A 25581-nucleotide genomic window follows, 5' to 3' on the forward strand; every position below is an offset into this window, starting at 1 on the left:
CAGCTTTGCTGTCACTGGTCTGCAAGGATCAAACCCAGCTCCTTTCCAAGCAGATTTTGATCTGTTCCGTTTTTCCTTCAGTGACAGCCTGTGAGTTTTCTCACCTCCAGCTATGCCCAGATGCAGACCATTTTGCACATTTATATTGTTCATTACCTACTTGGAAACATCAATTCCTCTTCAAACCCTTCAGTACATCCTGTTCCAGAAAGGCAGTGATGGGGTCTGCTGGCCACTGTGAGTAAGGCCACGTCCTGCCGTGACTGAGGTCGGAGGCTGGCAGTTCGGTCTGCTGAGCTTCAGCAGAACCACTCACTGAGCACGCTTGCTAGCACTGGTCTCTTCTGGAGCTGAATCCCCCCAAAAGGCATTTGCAGGAAAGCAAGACTGTCTGGGGAAGGAAAACAGCTCCAGACAGCTCCAGGTGCAATACTGGAGCCACACGGTAGCCTGAAAAATCCCCTCTATGTGCCTCTCTGCCAGCAGCAGAGGTGAATGGGATGCAGACCCTGATCTTGTAAAATCAGGGAGTACTTCCTTGTCCATACTCCACTCTCACAAGTGGGAACTTTAATCTTTTTGGTTCCTTGTGTATTTCCAGCTGCCAAAAGAGTTACAGGGGAATTTAGCCCAAGGCAGGTCAGCCAGGAGGAGCTATTTAAAAATCTCAAATAACAGGTGAGGTGTTGGGTTGGGGACCAGAACATTCAGAGCCATCAAAGGCTGCTGGGGCAGGACACAGCAGTTTGTCTTAAAATCAACAGAAGGCTTGTAGAGAGAAACCAGGAGAGCAGTTTGCAGCTACGCCATTGACAGCTGAATTAATACTGCGCTCCATTCATCCCACTCTTCCACGGTGGACAAAGGAGCAGTTATTTTTCGCAACTGCAGACTCTGTTACAACAGTATTATCACAGGGTGTTTTCCACATCTCTGCTGCCACTCTTCGCAAGCACCTCTTGCAACAAATTAATTCTCAGTTAGCAAGTCCTCCCAGGCCCCACTGGCTTTTGCACTGCGGATCCCAAGGGGATGGAGCTCTTGCTCTTTAATGCCACTCAGAGACCTAAGCAGCAGGGGCAGAAGCACGGCTGAAGGTGGCTGCCTGGTCTAACCAGAGTTTTATACAAATCCTCAATGTGGGGATCAGGCAAATGTCTTGAGGGCAGAGAACAGAAGCTAAGCTCCCACTGGCTCAGGAAATATTTTATTCTTTCTGTTTTCATTAAAAAATAAACATAGGAAACAAAACCACAGAACACTTGTGTAATAGAAACAAACGCAGAAGGTCAGAGCGTTGGCTGAAAGTGCATAATTAAGTCATGCTACCACATCCCTGATCCCACCCTGTCCCCTAAGCAAGGAGTCAGCAGTAAGCTCAACGAGCAGCACTACACAGAGCCCAGGCACTGCAGGGGCCAAGCTGACGGCAGAGGAGAGCCCGCGCTGCCAGAAACACAGCAAGGCAGGAGACATGCTGGGGAGAGTGCTCCAGGGAGCCAGTGGTGAAACGCTCACCTGGGGCTCGTGGGGCAGGCAAAGGACAGCTGGTGTAAGAGGATGCGGAGTTAGGAGGCAGGGGAGAGCTGAGAACACAGGGGCAAAATGGAATCCTGGATGTCACTCCAAACCGTGCCTGGAAGCAGAAAAATCCTGGATAAAAGGAAAACCAACACAATGAATTCGACTACAAGGCTGACGTGGGTGCGCTGGACAGACACCTGTCCAGGGAAGAACCCCAGTCGCTCGCCAGCAAGGTCGACGTAGACAGTAGCAATTGCGTCCCTACACTCAGGGCCTCAGCCTCCTCTACAAGGTGACCTCCCTGCAGGGGTAGGAGCAAAGGCACTGCCTTTCACAGCCAGGCTCCTGCTGCCAGAAAACGCAGCTTTTTGCAGCTGGACCTGTCAAGCTTTTCAAGGGAAACGTGATGTGGTGAACCTCGGTGAGCCCCTCGCTTGGAGCACAAATGCTGCAGATCTGCCTCTACGCTAGGCAATGAGTTTCTCCCCCCTGCCCTTTGCCCCCAGCAGCCTCAGGCTTTTGGGTCTCAGTAGTTGACAGCTTTAATCTGCGACTCCTTGTGTGCAGACCTGGGAGGAACCTGCGGATGCAGCTCCAGTGCAGGACCCCCTTACACATGCTCACTCAATTTGGCTCTGCACAGATACGTGCTTGAGGAGCAAATTAAAAACATTCAGTATGTACAAGATGATTTGAAGCTGGAACATAAGAGCAGCTGGATTCCACCCGCACGCATCCATGTGGCTGAGAGCAACCAGAGGACCCGCACGGTCCTGCAGTGGCCGAAGAGACCCCCAGTTGTATGCAGATGTCCTTGGATGCATTCACCACGCCGGCTGATGCCAATGCTGGGGGCACCCCGGCTCTGCTGATAGAATTAGCCACAGGAACAGCAGAGAATGCAGCTTCTCCTGACCCACTTCACCACCTTTCTCCAGCTTCACGCAGAGCCCCCGATTTCAAATGACTGCTGAGATAACACGTTTATGCACATGCTCTAGTCAAAGCAGCACAGAAAGCTGCTGTTCTGGTGCCTACTTCCACAGCATCCACACCTCTCAAAAACAGTCACTGCAAATCACTTGGGACTCTTCTTCCAGCAGAGACTTTTTAGGATGTTCTTCTTTGTAAGCTCCCTCCATATCACTTCTCCCGAAGGACACAGACTCCAGCATCACACCGCTGCATCCCCAGGGAGGTCACCACTTCCCAGTTGTCGATGATGGGATCATAGCACTCAATGCTGCTCAGCAGGGAGTTGCCATCGTACCTGCAAGGACAGAAAGTTACAGGTGAGGGATGCTGCTGCAGGAAGAGGCTGAGGTGTTCACAGTCCTTTCTGGGAGGCTGGACAGTTACATACGGCAGGGACAGCCTGAAACAAAACCATTATATTAGGTTCTCTTTTGCTATCTGCTGCCACTCTCCTGCCTGTCTTGGCCCTGAACCATCACACTGCCTATGTGGGCTGGGAGAGGCCACCTGAAATTGTGGCAGCAGGTCGCGTCACCTCAAGTCACTCGCACCTCTTCCAGCAAGCAGAGCATCTTCCTCTCCAGCCCAGGGCTGTCTCTTACCCAGCGATTGCATACAGCCTTCCCCGCAGCACGGTGGCCCCGACATAGCAGCGGGGAGTTGTCATGCTTGTTACGGTTGTCCAGGAATCAGTGCGAATATTATAGGCTTCCACGGAAGAGAGATGTGCTGTCCCATCGAACCCACCAACTACATAAATATGGTCATTCAGCAGAGCCACTCCAGCCCCTGGGGAGAGAGAGGAGGATGGAACAGTTACAGTCACGAGTGACACTGTCGGCACTGTGCCCAGGGCTTGCTGTCAACAAGGCTGAACTAGGTCAGTTCTTCCTCTTCAGAGGGTATGTTCTTATGCGTGTATCTATCAATAAATATTTATTTATTTATTTATGTATAAATACAAAAGAGAATAAATATCTAATGTATCACTGAAGAGCTGCCATCGCCCAGTATTTTTTGTTGTCTCCAAAATGATACACGGAAACCTCTACCTACCCACTGCTGCTGAATCTCCAGCGTAAGGGGGACTGAGCAGCACTGCAGCCAGGGCAGCAGGAGCAAGGTGAGACGTCCACCCTGGCTGAAGGACACCGCGAGCCCTGCGCAGGCTGGCACAAGCCATGTGGGCAGCTGGCTGGAACTCTGCTGTGGGGGGTCACCACAAAGCTGGGTTTCTCTGCTGTTCCTGGCTCCCTGGTGTCACCCAGCCCCTGGCTGCAGCCAGGACAATGCCACCGCTCCACGTGACGCTGGAGGAGGGATTTCTTTCACACTGCTTCTCTGGGAGGCAGGGAAATGAAAACTGGTGTCTGCTGCACAGTCACAGAGGCTCGAGTGGCTGAAGCATGTCAGAGCTGCTGTTCTCACCTGCCCCAGTAAAAGCGACCAGTGATACAGCTGACCTGACTTGGGATTTGTGACAACAGCAGCAGATTTGCCCTGCCAGCCTCAGCTCGCAGACTGCAGCCCCTCTCAGATAGAAGCACCAAAGAACACAAGATAAGTCAGATAAACGTGTGCTCCATGGCCTTGTGTGCTCTCGCCAACAGCTGCTGCTGTTCTGAGCTGCGTCTCCAGAGCTGAGTAAACCCCGTCAGGATGTTACCAGCAACATGTAGCTATTGCACTGACAAGTATCCCTAAGGAAACGTTCCAGCTACCCTACAGCTCCTGGGAACTGGTCTGTTTCTTCTACAAACAAGGTGTAAGAGACTTTCTGTTCCACCACACGCAACCTCCCTCCCACCATCTGTCCTTGCTGAGAGCACCAATTCAGCTGGGAAGGGGCAGACTGCCCCCAAGGGTTCTCTGAGAGCTTCACTGGGGGAAACTTTAGCTGAGAAGGGACCAGACCAAGGTTTAGCCAGGGAAGTCAGGTCTAGCAGTGCAACACAGCCAAGGTTTCTGAGGGGTATCCATCTCTTAGGACCTATTCATCTCCAGAATAGGTCCTAAGAGATGAGGAGAAACAAGGGGAGACAATTCTTTGTAAATAAAGGCAAGACTACTTTTAGTCCTGTCTCCCTTGGAACTCAAAGACCTGCACTCAGACAGATCTAGGAAAGTGTCAAAGCCCTGAAGCAAAGGAGGTCCTACAGGGTCCAAGGTCGCCAGGATGGATGGACTGGAACTGGTACCAGGGTGGAAGTTGTAAGTGCAACCGGTATCTAAGCTACTAGTAGGGGCGTTAGTACCACAGAGTGACAGAAAAAAAAACTGTGCCCAACAGCGTTTTGGCGCACATCCCTGCTTCAGATCGCTGTGCTCCCAGTCACGGCACTGAGGAAGGAATGTGGCTGGTATGAAGAGCCTCACAGTGTTCCTGCTTGCTTGTGGCACTGAAGTTGTCTGCTCTGTGGGCTGAGGCACTGCTATCAAAAGCCTCCAAGTCTTGTGGGAAACTGGCATGGACCTGGGAAAAGACTTCTTATAAATGGCCTTCCCTTTGAACTCTTTGCTTTTGGTTTTGCCAGAAGACATCTTCTGTGGTGCACACAACGGACCGCTTGGAAAAAGGCATCCCATTCTTACGCTTTCTGGAGATCCGTGAATAGGTCTTGCATGTTTCCTCTGATGTAGGAAAAGCCATAGATTTATCACGCATTGGTATGTGGGATCTTCCTGGGTGTGGAAAGCAATCAACTTCTAAATGAAATCCATTCTTGGCATATGGGAAATACTTTCCAACCCAAACTTAACAGGAATGGCTCTGTCACAGGAGTAAATATTTAAAGCCTGGGGTTTTGGTGAATGCACTGCAGGCACAAGAAAGCCTGAATGTTTTTAGAACAGAGAACAGTTTTAATTGAGTAACCAGCTCTTGTCTCTAAACAAGAATACTACAGCAGAGAACAAAGAGAAACAAGGCTGCCTAGGCTAATTGTAAAGGACATTTATTGGAATTATTAGAGAAAAAGCAACTTCAAAAGTGTTTTGAAAGACTGCCTGTAAGCAGAACTACTCCATCAAGAACCACAAAGCTGTGGAGCACCGAGCTTCCTTCCCTGCCACGTGCAGCTCAGCAAGGCCACGGCTGCTCTCGAGCACTGCCATGAGGTTTGGGGCAGGCCTGAGGCGCAGTGCAGTGGCCTGGGGCCAGCACTGGAGCACACAGGGAGAAGAGAGCTGCACTTCTCCTTTGAGAAATGAGTAACAGCTGAGACAGTAAATCACTCCAAAATGAGGCTTTAAACTTTATTTTTCTCCTAGCTGCCAAACTTAAAGCTCAGAGAGGACTCCAAGCAGGATGGAGAAACTGCAAGTTGGTGGGGATAACTGAAGTGTGGCTGCACGATGTTTCAAGTCATCATTAGCTGAGCAGTTTAACACTGCCCGAGTAGCACTGGCCTCTGCCCTCCCGCTGCCCCAGGAGCTGAGGCCCAGCACTTCACAAAGTGCAGGGCAGGTGAAAGAGGGCTTGCTGAGCACCCCTGCCTTTGCAGTGCCCTGTGCGGTTGACGAGCACTGACTTAGCAAACTGTCCCATTATCTTACACAGAATTGTTACATCGCTTGTTCCTTTGCCAGCTTTTCTCCAAGCCATGCACCGTTCCTAGTTAGGGCAGTCACACAAGACTTCCTCTCCCTACAACCTATAAAACCACAGGCACATTCCTTTATTCACATCTTAGCATGGGATGCAGACATCAGGCATGTGAGAACTAATCCTTCTGTTGGGGAGCTAAGCCAGCACGTCCTAAAACAGTCCCTGCTCAAAGCCAATCCACCCACTGACACCAGCCAACATCCTGAAGAGCAGCAGAACAAGTCAGCAGTGACGGCTTCCTCAGCGCAGCACAACACACTGTAACCTCAAGGCTCTGTGGGCTCTTACCTGAGCGCTTAGTGGCCATTGGTGTGACATTTGTCCAGTGTCCAGTGTGGGGATCGTACCTCTCTACGGAATTCAGAATGTTCAGCCCATCATAGCCACCTGAAACAGAAGAGAGGAGCAAACCATGGGTCTGAGTTCTGGAAAATGTTTTCTGTGTAGGGAGCAGTAATATGCCTGGTTCATCCTTGGCATGGCACTGCCCTGCGACCAGCACAACTCCCAACACGCTGGGGCAGGCAGAACACAGAGGATCTCTGCAGCTTGTAGTGCCAGACCTGAGCCAGCTTGGAGCAAGCTCTGCCCTGCACCGCACGGGGCAGCGCTGGTGGAGTATTGCCGCTCCAAACCACTGCAGCCAGCTTAGTGCTGCACTGCAGAGCCACCTCCAAGCCCGATGCCAACATTCCTGCTGTCCCACTGAAGCAGATGTACAGCTTCCAGACCTGGTGCTGGCTCAGGGTCTGTGTGCTGCTGCCTGCAGCCTCCAGCTCACACTAGGAGGCCGCGCAGACATACGCTGGGATGCCTTGAAGAAGAAAGCATGAAAGGCTGGAAGAGCAGGTTCACAAGACAATACCAAAAAATTGTGTTGTGCTGCTTCAGCAAAGGAGCAATGTGCTGGCATCTGCATTGGGGGACAGCATGGGGACGAGGAATTTGGGAGAGAGAAGTGAAACCCATAAACCAGTGTCTGATAATCAAGACTCCCCAAGAACAACAGGACTGCAACTGGTGAGGGCAGAAAACAGTGCTGGGCCTGCCTTTTTTGGTGCCTTGAAAGAGGCATCATGTCCAGAACAAGCTTATTAATGTCTTTAGAATGATTTGGGTATCTGAAACTCAGGGGTCTCTGAAAATGAAACAAGTGCTGCAGAAAGGAGCTAGAACACATACAGCCTAAGATACATTTCCAGAGTGCTACAGCCAGCATTGCTTCGTGTGGAGCAGACGACCTGTGGCTACCTGCTTCATCTCTAGGGCATTTCAGCCACTGCCCTGGTCCTGCAAACCTCAGCTGCCACTGCTCACCCCCACGCTTCAGCGGTCCCTCAAATGTAGGCTGACTGTGACCAATTTGCTTCTAACAGCATTTAGTGTCGCTGTGTGGCAGATCCAGCCTTAGCTCTGGTGATAGTAGTGGTGAGAACAGGCTGCGCCAGCTGACAGCACCGTGCAGTGCTCAGTTCGGTGAAATTAAACCTTCTGGGTGTCTCTTCTAACCTGGACGTGACATAACTGGTGCAGAAAGGATCCGCACTGCCATTTTTGCTAAAAGCACATATTTGCTGAATGCCTTGAGGTCCTCAGGTACCTACCGAGGCAATAGATAACTCCGTTAGCTACGACAAGCCCCGCTCCTTCCCGTGCTGTCTGCATGTCTCCCAGCATACTCCACTGATCGATGTTGGGGTCGTATCGTTCCATGCTGGTGTGACGTCGGCTTCCGTCGAACCCACCGGAAACGTAGATCATGTCTGCAACATTAGAGAGAGGCTGGACTCACCGCATCGAGGATCAAACACGCACATGGAGCAAGAAGGCCCTCACAGATGGAGCAAACCTACAACGCGGACTGCAAAATGCAGGAACAACTACAGAGCTTGGCACATTCAGAGCCAAGACAAATGCAGCCTCCTCACCCTGGCTCGCTGCATTAGCCTGCTCACAGACCCAACAAACCAAACAAACACAAAACCCATCTGGCTTAAATCTGCTTCTTGGTGATGGATTAAAGAAAACATACATGCCCCAGCTATTTTTTTTTTCATCCTGCAGAACATACAGAAAAAGTGCCATGCCCAAACCCTGCCACCATTAACACCAGCTCGGCACCGCCCCAGAGTACATGATTATAGGGTAGCAAACACATGGGTAGCAAACAGAGAGGATCCAAAAGACATCAAGACCAGCTCCTTATGCTGGAGAACCTAATGCACACGATGCTTCACAAATCTGTCAAGTGTCATCTTCAAACCAGCCACGTTTTTTACAGAAGTTTCATCAGAACAGATACAGTAAGAATTTGAAATGTAATGCATGTTATTTAACCAATGTTATTAAGAAGATAACCACTACTTTAATAGCTATAAAACTTCCTCTCATTTCCACACAAATTCTTTATGGCCTGTTTATAACCACTCGCTCTTATTCAATTCTTATATAGCACATTTTCTACTTATGCCAAGTAATACATAGAGAGAATATATGTATATTATAGAGAAATAATATACGAGTATGTCCTGTGTAAACAGGCTGAAGTGTTCTGGTTTGCTCCATAAGGCAGTTTCTTTCTTCCAGGTATGTCCTAAGAATCCCTCTCTGCACGTGCTCCACTTTCAGCCTCTCTCCAGTGATGGATTGTTATTGCTGTACTCTGTGTCCTGTGCTCAGCACTACACGACACTGTCACCACCCCGAGAGCTTCCCACTCCATAACCCTTCCTTGAGCTGCCATCCCTCAATGCACAGACACATGCCTGAAGAATGGAGACAGAACTCCTCTCGGGATACGTGCACAAGAAGTTTTCCATTTCTCCATCCAAATGAGATGCCAGACTTTCAGACTCTCAGAGCCACCGGCTCTGCGTGTGCCAGCTCAGGGCATTTCAGGACGACCAGAGGACAGGAATGACAGAGAACTGCCCTGCCAGTGCAGCGACCTGGACGTACCTCCCAGGGTCGTGGCTCCTGCTAGGCCTCGCCGCACGTTCATCGGAGCTACAGAGTACCAGATACCATCCTCATCTGATGTGTAATCCAAGCACTCCACAGAGCTGAGGCGCGAGCGGCCGTCATACCCCCCAATCACATAGATCCGATCGTGCAGGGACACCGTAGCAACGTAGCGCCTCTTACGGGTAATGCTCTAAAAGGGCAAAGACAATAAACGGTCAAGGAGAGGAAATAACACCAACATATGTAGAACAACTGCGGTTCTTCCATCCTGTCTCACTGCTCTTTTGGAAAATGGCCAAAGAGACAAATGGCACTATGGATTTCAAGGATACAGCCCTGGTTAAAATGCATAAATTGCATCTGACTTCCTCCGCTTCTACTCTTGCTGCCCAGGTCTCTTTGTGCTAAAATATTTTGCATTAAAATGTCAACTTATCCTTTGTCTCTACTGAATCTTTGATGCATCTTGGAGGTTTGCGTTCCTCCCACCGGCTCCCTGCCGAGACTGTCAAGGGGAAGATGTGGAGACTGTGATCTGATGGAAATATCCAAAGCTTTTGGCCTCCAAAAAAGAACAGAATTTTGGAGAAGGTGATGTAAGTTCTTCCGTGATTACAGATACTAAAGTAGAGGCAGTTCTCCACCATTTCACACTGATAAAGCCAATTTTAAATTTCGGTAGAAATAGTCCCCAATGCAGAAGCTCTGTCTTCCTAAATATATCCTCCTTTGCTCAGAAACAATGCAAGCAAGATCATGCAGCCTGCCTGAAAGCAGGACTGATTATACTACTCCTATTGACATTTCAATTACCATCACTAAACTTCAGAGCTTAACACCCCCCTAAGATCAAAAATGCCTCTCATAAGTTCTCACTCCCACAACAAAGATGTGGGTCTCTGAAGGCTCATCTCATTAGAAATATGACAGCAAGCTCTCATAAAAAGCTTACTTAGTAAATCTTCAAATGTGAAGCAGTTTTGGCATTCACTGTGTAAACCTCAGCAACCCTAATGAATTTCTGTCATAAATTCTAAGCAGAATGCAGAGGAACCCGAAGAGGAATTTTATTTAGAGGGTGGTATACGGTCCTATGGTGAGTGTTTGATGACAGCAATCTGTAGAGCCCAATGATAGTCAAAACTGGTCCCTTACGGGCAAGAAACTCCACTCCTGAGTCTTCGGGTCATATTTCTCCACAACATCAATAGGTGACTGCTGGCTGCCAAAGCCGCCGATCACAAGCAGGACTTCATTAGCTCCTAGAGCAAAGAGGGAGAGCAAAGTCAGGTCAGTCCCTTCACAACCAAAGGGTCACCTCAACGCAATCATCTGAGTAAACACTGAGCCTTCCTTGGTGCAAGAAGCAGCCTCTAAATCACCGTTTTTTTTTTAATCACTGTTCTGAAGCAGGCACCTAATGCAGGTAACAGTCACCTGGGTCCCCTCTCGTGTCAGTGGGTAGGAAGAGAGAAACCCTTCCAGGGTGCACGGCCATAAGACTAACCTGGGTGCTAGAAGCTGTCCACTGGTGGGCAGTTCCTCCCCATGTCAGATGGACTCTGAGAACACAAGTTGGCTTGTTTATGTCTTCTTCTGTATTCTCTCCCATGTTTATTTTGTAAACGTCTTACTCCCAAGAAAGCTGAAGGAGGATGGCTGCTTGCCTCCACCCTCCTCACAAAGAATGGCATTCTCTCCTCATTTACAAGTGACATCCAGACCAGATGGCACCTTTTTTTTCACCATTTCTACAAGAAGTAAAAGTTAGGCTCACTGAAGCCTGAAAAAATAATGCAATATTTTCCCAAGAATTCTCTCTTACATCTTACTGTATTTTATTTCAAAGTTGCCTTCCCTTTACCTCCTGTTCTCTCAAAGGGTCCCTGATTTTTTCTTATTTTCTCCTTGACAGAAAAATAAGACTTGTGATCTGGAGAGTTCTAATTTCTAATTTAATTCTGATTTCCCTTATAACAATTGCCTTGAAGGCAGGGTTTCTATCATAGTTTTAGAAACAGATGAGCATCCCTGCATCTGTTGGACCATTTCTGTAATAGGGAATTTTATTAGAGTTCAGAGCTATCCAGCTTTTCGCTGCAGAAAGGCTGAACATTGAGCAACAAAGATTTAGCAAGACCTTGTCCATCCCAAAGCAAAACAATTGCCACTTCAGATGAAGGAGAATAACAAAATGTAACTGGGAAGGATTCAGAAAAAAGCTCCAAAGACAAATTGGAACTTAGAAAGTTTCCTGTGCATTATGACAGTTAATGGCACGATCAGTTCAGTTTATCCAACAGAAAGTTAATAGGCAACCTGATGACCATTTATAAATGACAGATGATGAGAGCACTCCTGACAGCAGATGGTATTGAATCGGTTTAAAAAAAAAAGTTGGAGTGAATCTGAAGATGAACCTTTGAAACAAGGTGCAAACTCTTTGCCAATATAAGTAATGAAAGAATTCTGTGACGTTTCCTTTATCAGCTCAAGTGTTCCAACCAAGAACAAAATGCAATGCCCCTTTCTAAAACAGCAGGCAAAGCTGAAATGGATGTCACTGAAATTGATGGAGGATGTTCCCGGAAAAAAAGAAGACATGCTGTGGCCTGGACTATGCTGGAGGTCAAACCACATCATAACAATAATGCCTTCAGGCCAAAAACCTAATCAATCTCTCTCTGAAAAACCTAATTTGCCCTCCTCCTTTAGTATTTAAGCTGTTTTCCATCCCCTAAAACAGCGTTAATACCAAGAAATGGCCACAAAGCTTTTTCTCAGGGTCCCTCTCCACAAGCAGCAGCACAGGAGAGCACCCAGGGAGGGCTGCGTGAGGGAAGAGGTGTCAGCGCTGGCACCAAGGGCAGTGCTCTGCGAGTGCAGCTGGGGTAAAGGCAGTCCAGAGTGAGCCTAGAGACATGAGGAAGGGAGTCAGGTGAGGAAGGGCCATTGTTAGGAAGAAGCCAGAAAATACTTTTTCTTCTCCTGGGGGTAATTCCTACTGTTTGTGTTACTCCCAAGTGCTTCCAGCCTTAAGCCAACCACTTCTCCCAAACGACTCAGCGACAGTGCTTGGTAGGAGGCACTGAAATAGCAGCTGAAATCAACTTTATTTTTTTTTTTTTTTTTGTCCTAAGAGGTTAAGGTGAAAATGAGGTTAAGAAAAATGTACCTCTGAAAGGAACGAGGCACCTCTCTGTCTTCCTCCTTGTGCCTTCCCCCCGCAGATTCCCTGTTGAAAGCTAACCTTCACTCTAATACAGTTGTTTCTTTTTATCTCTGACACTGATAACTGCCTTTTTAGATAGGAAGAAACTCTTCCCATACTTCTTGGACAGCTGCGTTCTGAGACAAACGTGTCTGGAAGCACCAACAATTCAGGAAACCGTTTTTGTGGTGACAGCAGAGGCCTTGGATTAAAGGCCAACTAGTCCCTGCACTGCCGCTAAGTAACTGTGCTATGAAAACATACTTTTGTCCCGTGCTCGCCTTTCTTTACCACTGGGGACTGTGTATCAAGAAGTTACTGCTGCAAAGCTCTTCTGCACAATTACAAGGCGCTGTACAGCACCTGTAGCACAGTACCTGCCAATTCCCCAGACCTCCTCGGTGACCTTCCCCTTGCTGCTCACCTAGACGTGCTCTTGTCCTGGGTCCCTGCATCTGACTCCGGAGCTCAGGCCGAAGATGAAATTTCTTAGCTTCATCGACGAGGTCTCTGCACTGCAGACTGCATCGTATAAAAGGCTGAGGAAAAACATGAGTCACTGGTACACGTGAGGTATTTTAAGATCCCTACTGAGAACTGTCCTGAAGCCAGCTCTGGTCAATTCAGACAGCATTAAAATGACCTGTGGGCAGGCTGCTGCTAGTAGTGTCATGGTGCAAATGCTGCATGCAAGGAAAGGCAAAGACAACGCAAAACTAGACTGCAGCTGGAAAGGTATGGCTCGTTTCTCATGCAAAGTCTGGCACTGCAGGTTCCATGGCAAAAATACTTACATTGGAAAACTAAGGGAAATCCACTTCTGCTACATGTAAGCCAGCAGAAATACATTTGTGAAGGGGGACTGGCAGGGACTGAAATCAGTTTGGCTGGATCTGCCCCACATCATCAACTCAACATGCACCTGCCATTGAAGACGAAACAAGGAGCAAAGCACAAACTAAGCAGTTTTGCTGGGTCTGTTAGCTCGATCCCTATACACATGGGACACTGAGCTACAAAGCGACTACAGAAGCAGAGAAGGTCTCCTTTAAAAGAAGCTGGGGGTGCTGCACCCAAGGACAGTCATATCCTCCGTGAGTAACACGGAGTGCCGTTCCCCTCCCCTGAATGTTCAGTGTTCAGTTCCCTTTGGGTGTTTTGCGCTGCAATGAGCCAAGATTTATTTTTACAATTTGTTTGTGCTTGTGCAAGAAGACCAGGGCGTTCAGGGCAGATGATGCTGCACCAAGCCAACCCTCTCCCCTCCACACTGTACCAAGACGATGATGTCCCACCATCATCACGTCTCACCTCCAGTCTAGAGGTGCCATCCTGGGCAGTAAGAAGGTTGGGCCCCTTTACACACAATATGTTAGCCTGCTTTTGGAACAGACTTAATTGTTCTGGTACCAGTCCCTCTTGTGTTAGCTTCAATTTCAGTTTAAGGTGGACCATAACAATCTGACTAAGCACATTTTAGCCCTGGCACAACTTAACTGCATACTTGCTGACCCTATTTAAGAACACCTGCAGAAGGCAGCCATTGTCACATCAGAAATGAATGTTGCTAGATCAGCCACTTTCATATGTAACCATGTCTTCACTCTGCATTCAGCACCTGATGGGTGACAAAGGCTAGTAGCCACCGATGAGCTCACGTCACCATCAGACAAGGACACTGGTTTGAACCTTCTCTGCACCTTCCTGTCAAACCTTGCACTGGGTCAGCATCACTCATTTGGAATTGAACTTCCACTGCAAAAGCTTAATGATCTCCTGTAGTCATCCACATTTTGGTTTGCCTCTGCAATGCTCCAGCCACACAAAGGATTACATCTGGCTCTCAGCCGTGTGTTGACCCTGGACCTACCGTGCCGCTGCTCTCCTCAGTCAAGGGCATCTGCACCTGGAACAACTCCTGATGAGGCCCTCTCCAGCCATTTCCTCCCTAGCATCCCATGCCAGCAGCCTGTCTCCACCTACAGGAGACCCACTAGGGCTTAGGAATGGAAGACAGAAAGCTCACTATAGAAGGCAACAGATGAGAACAGAAAGGTGGTGCCTATCAGGAGACAACTGAGTAATTCCTCTGGATGGGACTCCCTCCCAGCTGAAAGCAGGATGCTGTAACTGTTGGCACAGCAAACTACTTCCGAGGAAAACAGTGGGCACTGCAGCTGAACGGGGACACCTCCATAGGTTCAGCATCAAAAAGCACTGGTAGAGAGAGCAACTTCTAACACGCTGTTAGGACAGCAGGACTCTGACCAGGGAGCACGCAGCCACACACAGATACTGGCTCCCAGCTGTTCTGTGCCCCGGACCCGGGCTGCCGATACCTCGGTGTCGATGACATCGGTGATGTAGCGGGGGGTGAGAAGCGGCATGCGCACATACTGCAGCAGCTCCGGCAGCGATGCTTCCCGTTCTTTTTTCGAGTGCTTCACCCAGTTTATAACTGCCTCAAAAACAGGCTCTTCAGAGTCCACCTGCAAAGAGGAGACACACACCGATCAGACCGCAGGGCAATTCAGCAACTGCCCGTGGAACAGACAACTTTTAGACTGTTGATGCTGCTCAGAGCCAGCAAGAGAGCAGGACACCTCACGTTAGAGTCTGTTATGGAAATTCCTGTGAGCAGCATTTACAAGCACTGATTATAAGCCCTTATTTTCTCTTCCTTAAAACTGCATTTGGTTTTTCCTTATAGCTGAGATCAGCAACTGACAGTACAAGTACCAGAAATGCACTACGGTACGCAGCAGAGCCAGGTGGGACCTGGCCCACAAGCGCTGAGAGAGCCCAGACAAAGACTGTAACTGCCAGGGATTCCCACTCTGAGCAGAGGTCACTGTCCTGCAGGCTGCAAAGTACCATCATAAAGGTGATCAGAATCACGTCTCTTTTTTAGAGAAAAGTGCCTCACCTTAACCCCTGCAGCCCAGTGCCCACACACCGCCCTGCTCATACCCTAATCATAATACTGGGTATATCTGAGGTCTTTTACTTCAATTTACATTTAAGAAACTACAAATGACTCGATTTCAGAGTGGAGAAGGTGTGAACTCTGCTGTTCTGACTCTAACTTATTTCTCCTTCCACTTAGGACCCCCACATGCCAGTGCTTACACCACTTCCAGAGCTTACACTGTCTAAGCCAACTAAATTTGGCACTTTTAGAAAACCTCAGGTGCTTCAGACAGCTTTACAAATACAGCAGCTCCAGTGCACGCTGAGCACGCCGGTGCAAGATTAATCTGATAATGAAAAGATAAATAACTGTAAAGAGACCTATTATATATTATTTGGGCTTGATTTTCTTTTTGCAGGTCTTCAGATTGTCCAATTTAAAAGCAAGTGAGACATGAATTTATTATGATCATCATTATTATGATCAACTAATATGAAGATAAAAGGAGACCTGTAACAACAAGACTGAGTCTTCCCACCAATATAGGACTAGTACACTTTGAAGTTCATTTTGCAGCTATTTGTTGAAGAATGTTCTGAAGCAGGGAGCCATAGAGGTTAATTATGTAAGGCAATTCTTCCATGTCATTGATTTATATTTGTAACACTGCAATTAGAAATGGCCTCTTTATTTCTGAATTACAGGGCGAGAACAATTAGAGCTCACAAAAGGAAAGCAGGGTACTTCACTGGTTCCAATTTTCCCCACCTCCTCCAAAAATGCAGTAATCAACACATCGTTTTATTCCTTCCTTAAGTGACTGTCCTCTGATACATCTAACAGTTTTGTTGTATGTTAAATCATGCCTGGTTGTTTGATATATGATGGGTTACACTAAATAGAACATCACAGTGAAAACCTCCCACCCTAAAAGAAGACCTGCTTCTCCAAAAGCCAGGGGACTTTGCAGCTGGTGCCTTCTCAGTACCCTCCGATACAACATTCTTGCTCCTGAACACATTACCCCTGTCCAGAGCAGCAAAGAGATTTGCTCTGTTCACTTTCTCAAGGTATTACAATAAATTCACGCCTCACCATGTGTGTGCAAAGCCTGAATCATAACTTATAAGAAAGATGGGTAGAGACTTCTTACTAGGGCCTGCAGTGACAGGTCAAGAGGTCACGGTTTTAAACTAAAAGAGGGTAGATTTAGATTAGATACAAGGAAGCAATTCTTCACAACGAGGGTGGTGGGGAACTGGAACAGGTTGCCCAGAGAAGTTGCAGATGTCCCATCCCTGGAACTGTTCAAGGTCAGGTTGGATGGGACTTTGGGCAGCCTGGTCTAGTGAAAAATGGCAGGGGGTTGGACTGGGTGATCTTTAAAGGTCCCTTCCAACCCAAGCCGTTCTATGACTATTTCCTCTTGAGTATCCAGAAGTGTTATGTCAATACTCACCACAACCTGCATAAGCTCAGACCTTCACAGCATTGAAGCTGCTGCTTGTTAAATACCAAACACGCTCAGCCTTTTTCCACTGCTGATCACTGCCTACACCAGGGTTTTTCACTGCTATCTTGCATGTTCTTTCCCAAGCAGGTTTATCAACAAGAGGCTAACAGCTTGGCAGAAGGCCACCTTCACAGCAGACTTTCAAAGCATACATTAAGATTTCTCCTCTGGCTAGCCCTGCACTTGCTTTTCAGGAACCCTACCAGAGGTATCACTTACATGGGTTTGTTTCTAAGAGCTTGTGTTACTGCAAACTCTGGATAATGATTTAATCACTTCTTTTAGAACTGAAGCAAACATCAACTCTCACTGAAATCCATCTTAATTAAATAAACCAGTGCCCTCGCTATTATCAAAGAATTTTCACCTTATTTCCATTCTCAAGAAATCACATTCACAGAAAACTTGGGAAAAAAAAGTATTTGACAGGTTCCAGCCAAGTAGTAAATCCTCCAGAAACCAACCCCGAGGGAACAGAATCTGTACCAGAAATCACAGGCAATAAAATCTTCATGTAACTCCCTGAAGAATCTGACTACCCTGCACCATCATGCATTCTGCTCCTTGTAAAGCAGAGGACACCCGAATGCCTGGCATGACACATGCATTCCTTGTGCTGCTGAGTAGCATGCAAAGGTCTACAAATAGAAGTTAATGTCTTGCGGGTATTTCTGAAATGTAGGCATTGAGACAACTTGTCTTTGTAACCTCCGAATGCTCCTCCAGGGAAATGAGGAGAAAAGGGATCAAGAACTCTGCAGAGGTAACCAACTGTGATTGTCTTACTTGCAGGAAATGTTTGCCTGACAACAAATTCGTACACAGAAGTTGCATGTTACTCATCAGTTTGAGGTTACAAGGCTGAAAAGTTAGAAGAACCTTTTTGGAAACGAAATTCCAGAACTCAGGAACTGTGTGCAAAATCCACCCTAGAAGTGTGGACTTAACTCCAACTGGTTTCAATGCTTTACTTTAACGCTTTGCAGGGTAACGGTACTTTTCAGGTTTTACCTGAATTTCATCACACTTGATGAGCTTTTCAACCTCTTCTTGATTTAAGAGGATAAACTCTTCATGCTGAACCACCTCTGGAAAATGTTTCTGGCTGAAGACCTCTGCAGCTTGCATTAGATCAACACAATTGTGTGTCTCAGCAAAATCCCGAATGCCCAAACAATTTGATGGATCCAGCTGGCTTTCTAGAAACTCACAGCAAGCTTGTTTCACACCTACGGAAAATTGGAGGGGTGAATGAGCACTGCATGCTTACTATCAATCCTCTGCTTTGGAAAGGGCTTCAGAAAAGAAAGTTCTAAACAATAATGAAAAACCAACTCAAAAACAAGCTCGAAATACACACACATGCAAACACTTCTGAGGAAAATGGTAACACTAAGCGGGAGAGCAATTGTTTGGGCTGTTTCAATCTCTGTCTATTCTATTTGCACATTAAAAAAATCCAATACTAGGAACTGACTCGAATGTGACTTGTACCCAGCTTCATGGACTATAAGCCAAGAAGGTATATGCTAGTGGATATGGCCACCAGATTTTTTTTTAAGGCTTTCTCCAATGTTTTTTTGATAGTTGCCTTGGATAGCTCCATAGGCGCACATCAACCAGGTTGTTATGATCCAGACACATCGCAATGGCAAGGCCAAGTGATATCAAGGATTTGCTTATTATTATACTGAATTCTTCCTGGGTATTCTCATGCAGATATAAAGTAGCCCAAACCATGGAAAAATAATGTTTTATGATCTTTTTTTCCAGTCAAGTCAGTTCCTCTACCAATGAGACCAGTGTGCAAAAGATAATAGAAGAAGTTTGACACAAACTGTATGGTTTCAAGGCAGAAGGGCTCAGGCCTGGAATGAACACACTGCTTATAGATTTCATGCCTCCCACAATCTGCCTTCCATTTACAGAAGGTCAGACAAACCAGATCTCTGAGCAGCAGCAATTGTGCAGTTTGTGCTGATACTTAGCAATTACCTTTTAGCTGAAGCAGGCACGCTGCTGGGAGCAATTCTTGGACGTTTTCTACTGTCACGTGAACAGTTTCTGTATACACAAAATCTAGCAGGATTTCCATGGTGGAAGCTGTCAGTCCCTGGATATCTACATAGGGTTTATCCTTCTCCGAGAGCTGTAAATTAGAAAGGAGACAATGGATTACTTTTCAGTAATTTGGTCAAAAAGGCAACAGTGCTCAGCGGTTTTTAAAGATGCAATTCATCAAAGAGGTTTCAACAGAAATTTGTCTTTTCTTGTGCTCACTGAAAGAATAAGGGAAAGGAGGAAATTTCCCTAGAGGATGCACATACAGGGTGAGTAAGAAAAAGCAAAGTTTATTACACATATGGAGGACAGTCAAGCTGCATTTTAAAATGAGCAAATTGAGACTGAGCAGAAATTAGTTAACATACACAAATGGCACGTGGAAACTCTATCCTTCATGAGAAACTCCAAGCTTTACTAGAAGGAACAGTTCAGGGGGTTCCTTTCTGGGCTGGATGTGTATGACATGCTGCAGCTTACATGGCATCCCCACCTTACTTCTCTGCTCTAAAATCGATCCAAATAAAAAGCTTTCTTAACTTCAATTCCTGATCCATCCTGTTAGCTTATGGTGAGAGTCTCTATAAAGAATGACCAGCTCAAAAAATTCAGTTAAAGGTTGAAATACTGAAGTTAAAAGTTACATTTAAAGTATGTAAAATGATGGTACTTAAACAATCCTGACTTTGTCTCCTTGCTATTTTATCATCTCTAAGATGCATCATTTTGGAATAATTACTTTTTCTAAGGAATGTTACTGTTGGGAACAGCAAATTCTGAGAATCCACCCAATTTGCACCTCTATGGGTGCAGAACTGAGATTATATTTTCACAGAGCATCAGCTGTTAGTGGTTTAATGCAGCCATTAGGAAGCTGCTGGCACAGCATCTGATGATTCACGAACAATGGGCTGGCAGGTGGAATTACTAATCACATCCGCACATAGCTGTGAGCTCTTGTCAGCATGAATGGACCTCAACAGAAGGATGTCTCCATGCAGCACACTGCAAAACTCATTTTTTCTTCCCTGAGGATTCTGAAGAAGTAGTCAGTATCAGTGCAAGCACAATTCAGATGAAAGCCCTTGACGTTTCTTGCTAAGAATGAGACTGAAGCTGGTTATGGACAGAGTGAGTGGAGACTCAGTGAAGAGAAAGCATGATCAAAGCATCCTCACTTGACTTGGAATTGGCCACAGCTGGGGAAAAATGCCATGATACACGATTAGAGAAAATAAGAGCAGTCAGACATACTCCTACAGAGGCAGCTGATGACACAGCGACAGAAGAGAAGTCTCTGCTGAGACTGATCCACTTCTACAATGCAGGGACCATGGAATAGAAGCGAAACATGGGGGGTAATGGTGATACTCAAAGTAATTTGAAGGAGAGGCCTTTCAAGTCTGTTGACACATTGAAGAAACTTCATGGCATCCAGAATCAGACAGGAAGAGGAAATTACCTTGTTTGACCTGCTGTGCGACAGGCGTTGCATTTAGAAGTCAAACTGAGTTCATGACATGCGTTAGACAAACCATTCCCCCAAACAAGACCAAGATGTTTTGTGCAATAGATAAAGGACACAGGTGTCACAGAGATCAGAGCTGATCGGACAGGATATTCCTACGATTCCAACAAGCAAATGGAGAGGTAAGCTGCACCTGCCCGTGTCCATACATGCTGTGTACTTAGAAGAAAGAGGATAAGAAGTTAAAGACTAGAATGGCACCAGACCTACTGGTAAGGGATTGCACCGAGTGAGGTAGATGCTGTAGACAGCTGTTCTTCACAGACTGGCCTGAAGCTGGTAAAGATGCTCCTGTCCCCACAACCAATATTCAATAATCAACCATGCACATCCTCTCTGCATACTGTTGACCACAACACTAACCACGGGGACAACACTAACATTACAGAGATGATGAGCTCTGGCTCTGCTTATATGCAACTTCTGCTTCACTATACTACCACCTTGTTATTTGGCTCACAGTTGATTCACGTGCTAAGATTATTTGGATGGGAGAAAACATTTAAAATGACTTCACACAACGTACGCGATGTATAACTTGGGATCCTTGAATCATACCTTAAAAAAAGGATCCCAGAGCAGAAACAGAAGTTATTTTCAGAATAAGAAGAGAATTTCTCTATGTTCTAGGGAAAACAAAACAAAAAAGCCCAAGCCTTCAAATTTCTAGAGCATACTCTAAGAGAAGACGGACTAGTTTCTTTCTGAGGTGGAGCCAACAATCAGCTGTTAACACGCCCTGGAAGACGTTAACGTGTCCAAACAAAGGCAGAAATCCCAGTGCAAAACTAGGGTGCAAGGGAGCATTTCCTGAAACTGCTCTTCAGTTTTCACTATAAGGAAGAGCCTCGTAGGTAAAACCGGTGGGCCTTTCAGTTTGCCCACACTACTCAACACAGAGATGGGGAAAGGTGTTGTCAAAGGCCAGGGGTTCAACAGGTGATTGGTGGCTTCCCCTCCTTCTGGAAAACAGAAAGAAATTTATATTAAGGTTGAGAACTTTGGAAAGAAAACATTAAAGTCAGAAGTGAGAGAAGGAAGAAACTAGAGGCACGTGGACTGGCAAACAGTTTTCTACGAAGATCATCTCTGACGACAACCTCAGTGCTCCGCTGGCCGTGCACATACAACACCATGAGTGGTACAGGGCATGACCCAGGGACCAGTTCTGAGCAAAGCCCATCGTAGCCCAACCCTGACAAAAGCCACGCGTTGCAGCTCGCCAAGTAGTCCCCACGTTTGCTGGAGATGAGTGATCAAACGCAAAGGAAGCCCTTGCAGAGGCTGTTGGCACATTTTGCAATCCGGCATTTTGAGTTCCCTGAAGTTACAGCCAAGGCCAAAACACTCTGTACCCACAAGTGTTTGGATGGCAACCAAGTGCTGTCCTATTACACTCACCAACATACTTGTCATTAACGCACATAGGAAGTAGGGCCACTTTGAGGCTTACCAAGCTGTCATTTCCTGGAAAGAACGTTCTCCCACAAACACACAGTAATTGCCTGTGTCACTTGGCAGGTTTGTCATTTTGGGGTTTCCATACGAAAAAGCCAATTTGGATAGAGACTAAGCAAAGGAAGTAAAACCCTTAAAGCAGCAGCAATGTGAGGGCATGAGAGAGAGAGCAATCATGCCCATTGGGCGCTGGATGTACTTATCTTTCTAGGAAGAATCGTATCTATGAATTAAGGTCACCACAATGTTAGAGTTAAAATGAGAGTATAAAAGAGCAAGGAGAGACAATCTCAGCTCAGATCCAAAGTGCACCGATCCTCAGCCTTCCTTAGCAGCCACAAGAATGTTCTGCAGCACACAGAGCACCTGGATCTCCGTAGACTGTGTAGATGAAGTCAAAGGCACCGACAAGAACATAGGGGAAAACACAAAGAGAGAGGACAGTGCTATTACGCTGCATATGCTGAAGCTGTCGATAAACAGATCTTCGGCCTCCAGGGACTGAATTTGCTTTGTGCACTTTCTTTTATAAAAAAATATACTTCCTTTGCACAGATAACGAGCATAAAGCTGTCAAATTTACAAATTTCTTGAAGACAACAGATAGATAGAAATACAGAATATTGAAATATTTAAGACAATAGATAGAAAACATACTGTTATGCGGTTGGTCCACATATGTCTTATTTTGGTTGCTTCCCTCAGGACTAAAAAAATGAAGTTAGCTGCTCACCCCACCCAGCACCGAACAAAGGAAGGGTCAGCAAACCGACTGCTCCACCAGCAGTGGTCACTGGTGGATAAAACAACGAAGGAAATGATTCTCTCCTGCAGGCAGCACTGGGTTAGCAGGAAGGTCTTTAGGACCTTTGGGCTGCTTAGTCATGTTTCTCTCTGCTGATGGAGAAGTTGCTAGGATGAGGAAAGCATCTTCTGTATGAAAAAGCCACAAAGATTGACTCAAACTTGCAAAAGACAAGGCCTAGCACTCCTCTCAAATAACCATATGAAGGCATGCTAGCTTCGACTCAAATGTTACCTTTCAGCGATTCAGAAAAACAGCATGTAGGTAACGCAAGTCAATATAAAAAATACTGTGAGAGCAAAGATCCTCGCAAGTGAGATTTCGTGAGTAAAGTAACAGGGGCCCCAGGTCCCAGCCCCAAAGGTTGCATCTTCTTTGCAGGAGCAGCACCACAACCCAGCACGTACCAGCTATCTGCCAGGCCGTGAGTGAAACACCTCCATTTCAGTTTTACACTGGCTGCCCTGGGCGCACGCCACGGCCCGCACAGCTCTGCCCTAGGGCCGGTAACAGCAGGAGGCAGATGCTCAGATGCAGGAAGACACAAACCAGCCCTAAAAAAATCAGGACAAGTCTCAGAGCCTCCTGGCTTGCCAGCTCCCTGCCGTGCGGGTTGGCCACGCAGCAGACAGTGACGTGGGGAACAGTCCCAGCTGCTGCCTCTGCTCTCCCCGTGCCGTGACAGAGGGCTCTGGGGCTGCTGTGAGGGCACCCAGATGCACCAGGAGATCCTGGGCCACTGCTACAGGATCCAGGGGGATTTGGGGCCACTGTGAGGGGATCCAGGGGACTCTGGGGCCTCTACGCAGGGAAATCCAGAAGGATCCAGAGCCGCCACCTGGAAGAATCTGATGCCAGCATCTGGAGGGGTCCAGAGGGACCCTGGTCCACCATGCAAAGGGATCCAGAAGAACCAGGAGCCACCACCGCATGGGATCTGGACCCACCATGCAAATGGATCCTGAGGGATCCAAGACGCCCACCCAACTGGATCCGGGCACACTACGCCAACGGATCCAGAGGGATCCGGGCCCACCGCACAAAGGGATCCAGAGGTATCCAAGACCACCATGCAACGGGATCTGGGCCCACCATGCAAAGGGATATGGAAAGACCCAAGACCCCCACTCAACTGGATGCTGGCCCACCATGCAACAGGATCTGGAAGGATCCAAGACACCCACCCAACAGGATCCAGAGGGATCCCAGACCCCCACCCAACTGGATCTGGGCCCCCCATGCAACAGGATCCAGAGGAACCCAAGCCCACCACACAACAGAATCCAGAGGGATCCAAGCCCACCACCCAACTGGATCCAGGCCACCATGCCAAGGGATCGAGAGGGTTCCAAGACCCTCACCCAACTGGATCCAGGCCCACCAGGCCAAGGGATCCAGAGTGGTCTAAGACCACCACCCAACTGGATTTGGACCCACCATGCAATGGGATCCAGAGGGACCCAGGCCCACCACACATGGGATCCAGAGGGATCCAAGATGACCACCCAACTGGATCCGGGCCCACCATGCAATGGGATCCAGAAGGATCCAGGCCCACCATCCAAAGGGATCCACGCCACCACGCCAAGGGATCGACAGGGATCCAAGACCCCCACCCAACTGGATCCGGGCCCACCATGCAATGGGATCCAGAAGGATCCAGGCCCACCATCCAAAGGGATCCAGGCCCATCACGCAAGGGATCCAGTGGGATCCACGTCACCACGCCAAGGGATCGACAGGGATCCAAGACCCCCACCCAACCGGATCCGGGCCCACCACGCCAAGGGATCCGCAGGGATCCGCGCCCAGCAGGGCGGGCACGCCTCGGCCGCCGACCTCGCTGGTGAACATGGCGCAGAAGTAGTCGCTGCAGGCGGCCAGCACGATGCGGTGGGCCGGGAAGTCCTTGTGCTCCACGCGGAGGGTGACGTCGCACAGCGTGCCGCTCTTCCGCAGGGCGTTCATGGCGTTCAGGATGGACTTGGCGTGCGAGTTGGTCATGATGTCCTTGGGGGGGGCCATGGCGCCCGGCACCTGCGGGCACAGCCAGCACGGCCACATGGCCCCGCCGCCCCGCCAGGGGGCGCCCCGCCGCCCGCCCGCCACCGCCCCTCCCTCCTCCCCCGGGCCCTGCCCCTCCCGCCCCGCCGCCGCCGCCGCCGCCGCCCCGGGCCCCGCCGCCCGGCAGCGCCGCCCCCCCCCCCCCCCCCCCCCCCCCCCCCCCCCCGCTGCTCCCCCCCCCCCCTCCTCCGCCGCCCTCACCGGCCCCGGCGCCCCGCGCCGCGCCGCCCCCCTCCCCTCCCGCACCTCTCCCCCGCCCCCGCCGCGCGCTGATGGCGTCACCGGGCCGCGACGCCCCGCCCCTCGGGGGGGCTCCGCGCGGTTGCCTGGTAACGGGCTCCTGCTACCCCCCCCCCCCCCCCAGCGTGAGGAGCAAAGTTGTTTTTTTTGTTTGTTTGTTTTTTTTTTTTTTCAGGAAAATGTGGGTTTTCAAGGGAAAATTCCGCTCACGTTGCCTGCTCAAAAGGGGTCGTGCAGGCGTGACACTGTCAGAGCAGTGGGGAGGATGTTAAGCTGATAAGGGGAAGGTCCCGCTGCCCAAAATGAGGAGGATAGCGAAGAAAAACACGGTGAAACAGTAAAAACAAGAAAAACAGTAAAAACAAGAGAAACAGTAAAATCAAGAAAAACTGCGAAATCAATAAAACCAAAAAATCACAGGCCCTGTAGTCATGAGGGGCCCCTCAGTACAAGAAGGACATGGAGGCCCTGGAACATGTCCAGAGAAGGGCTATGAAGGTGGTGAAGGGCCTGGGGCACAAGTCCTGTGAGGAGCAGCTGAGGGAACTGGGGGTGTTTGGGCTGGGGAAGAGGAGGCTCAGGGCAGACCTCATTGCTCTCTGCAACTGCCTGAAAGGAAGGTGTGGGGAGCTGGGGGTCGGCCTCTTCTCACACATAACCAGGGATAGGACCAGAGGGAACGGCCTCAAGCTGTGCCAGGGGAGGTTCAGGTGGGAAATG

At 48.3% G+C, this 25581-nt stretch overlaps 1 protein-coding gene across 4 annotated transcripts; it reads right to left on the minus strand.

The window, feature by feature from the left end:
- Positions 1–1186: 1186 nt before the first annotated feature.
- On the minus strand, positions 1187–24908 carry KLHL12 (kelch like family member 12). 4 transcript variants are annotated; one of them, XM_035561584.2, is made up of 12 exons: positions 24823–24852; positions 24397–24594; positions 18701–18854; positions 17717–17934; positions 14621–14770; positions 12706–12820; positions 10226–10332; positions 9065–9260; positions 7711–7869; positions 6395–6493; positions 3102–3288; positions 1187–2794 (listed from the first exon to the last, which is right to left on the minus strand). In XM_035561584.2, the coding sequence occupies exons 2-12, from the start codon at positions 24580–24582 to the stop codon at positions 2668–2670; spliced, it is 1698 nt and encodes a 565-aa protein (XP_035417477.2). In that variant the 5' UTR covers positions 24583–24594; positions 24823–24852; the 3' UTR covers positions 1187–2667. The 4 variants fall into 4 exon arrangements, with proteins under 4 accessions (XP_035417477.2, XP_035417479.2, XP_050571369.1 ...); XM_050715412.1 differs by lacking the exon at positions 24823–24852 and adding an exon at positions 24868–24908 and having other exon boundaries at positions 1191–2794; XM_035561585.2 differs by lacking the exon at positions 24823–24852 and adding an exon at positions 22965–23111 and having other exon boundaries at positions 1199–2794; positions 24397–24537.
- Between the last annotated feature and the right edge of the window lie 673 nt (positions 24909–25581).

Source organism: Cygnus atratus, chromosome 24 (assembly GCF_013377495.2).
Source record: "Cygnus atratus isolate AKBS03 ecotype Queensland, Australia chromosome 24, CAtr_DNAZoo_HiC_assembly, whole genome shotgun sequence".
Lineage (NCBI taxonomy): Eukaryota > Metazoa > Chordata > Aves > Anseriformes > Anatidae > Cygnus > Cygnus atratus.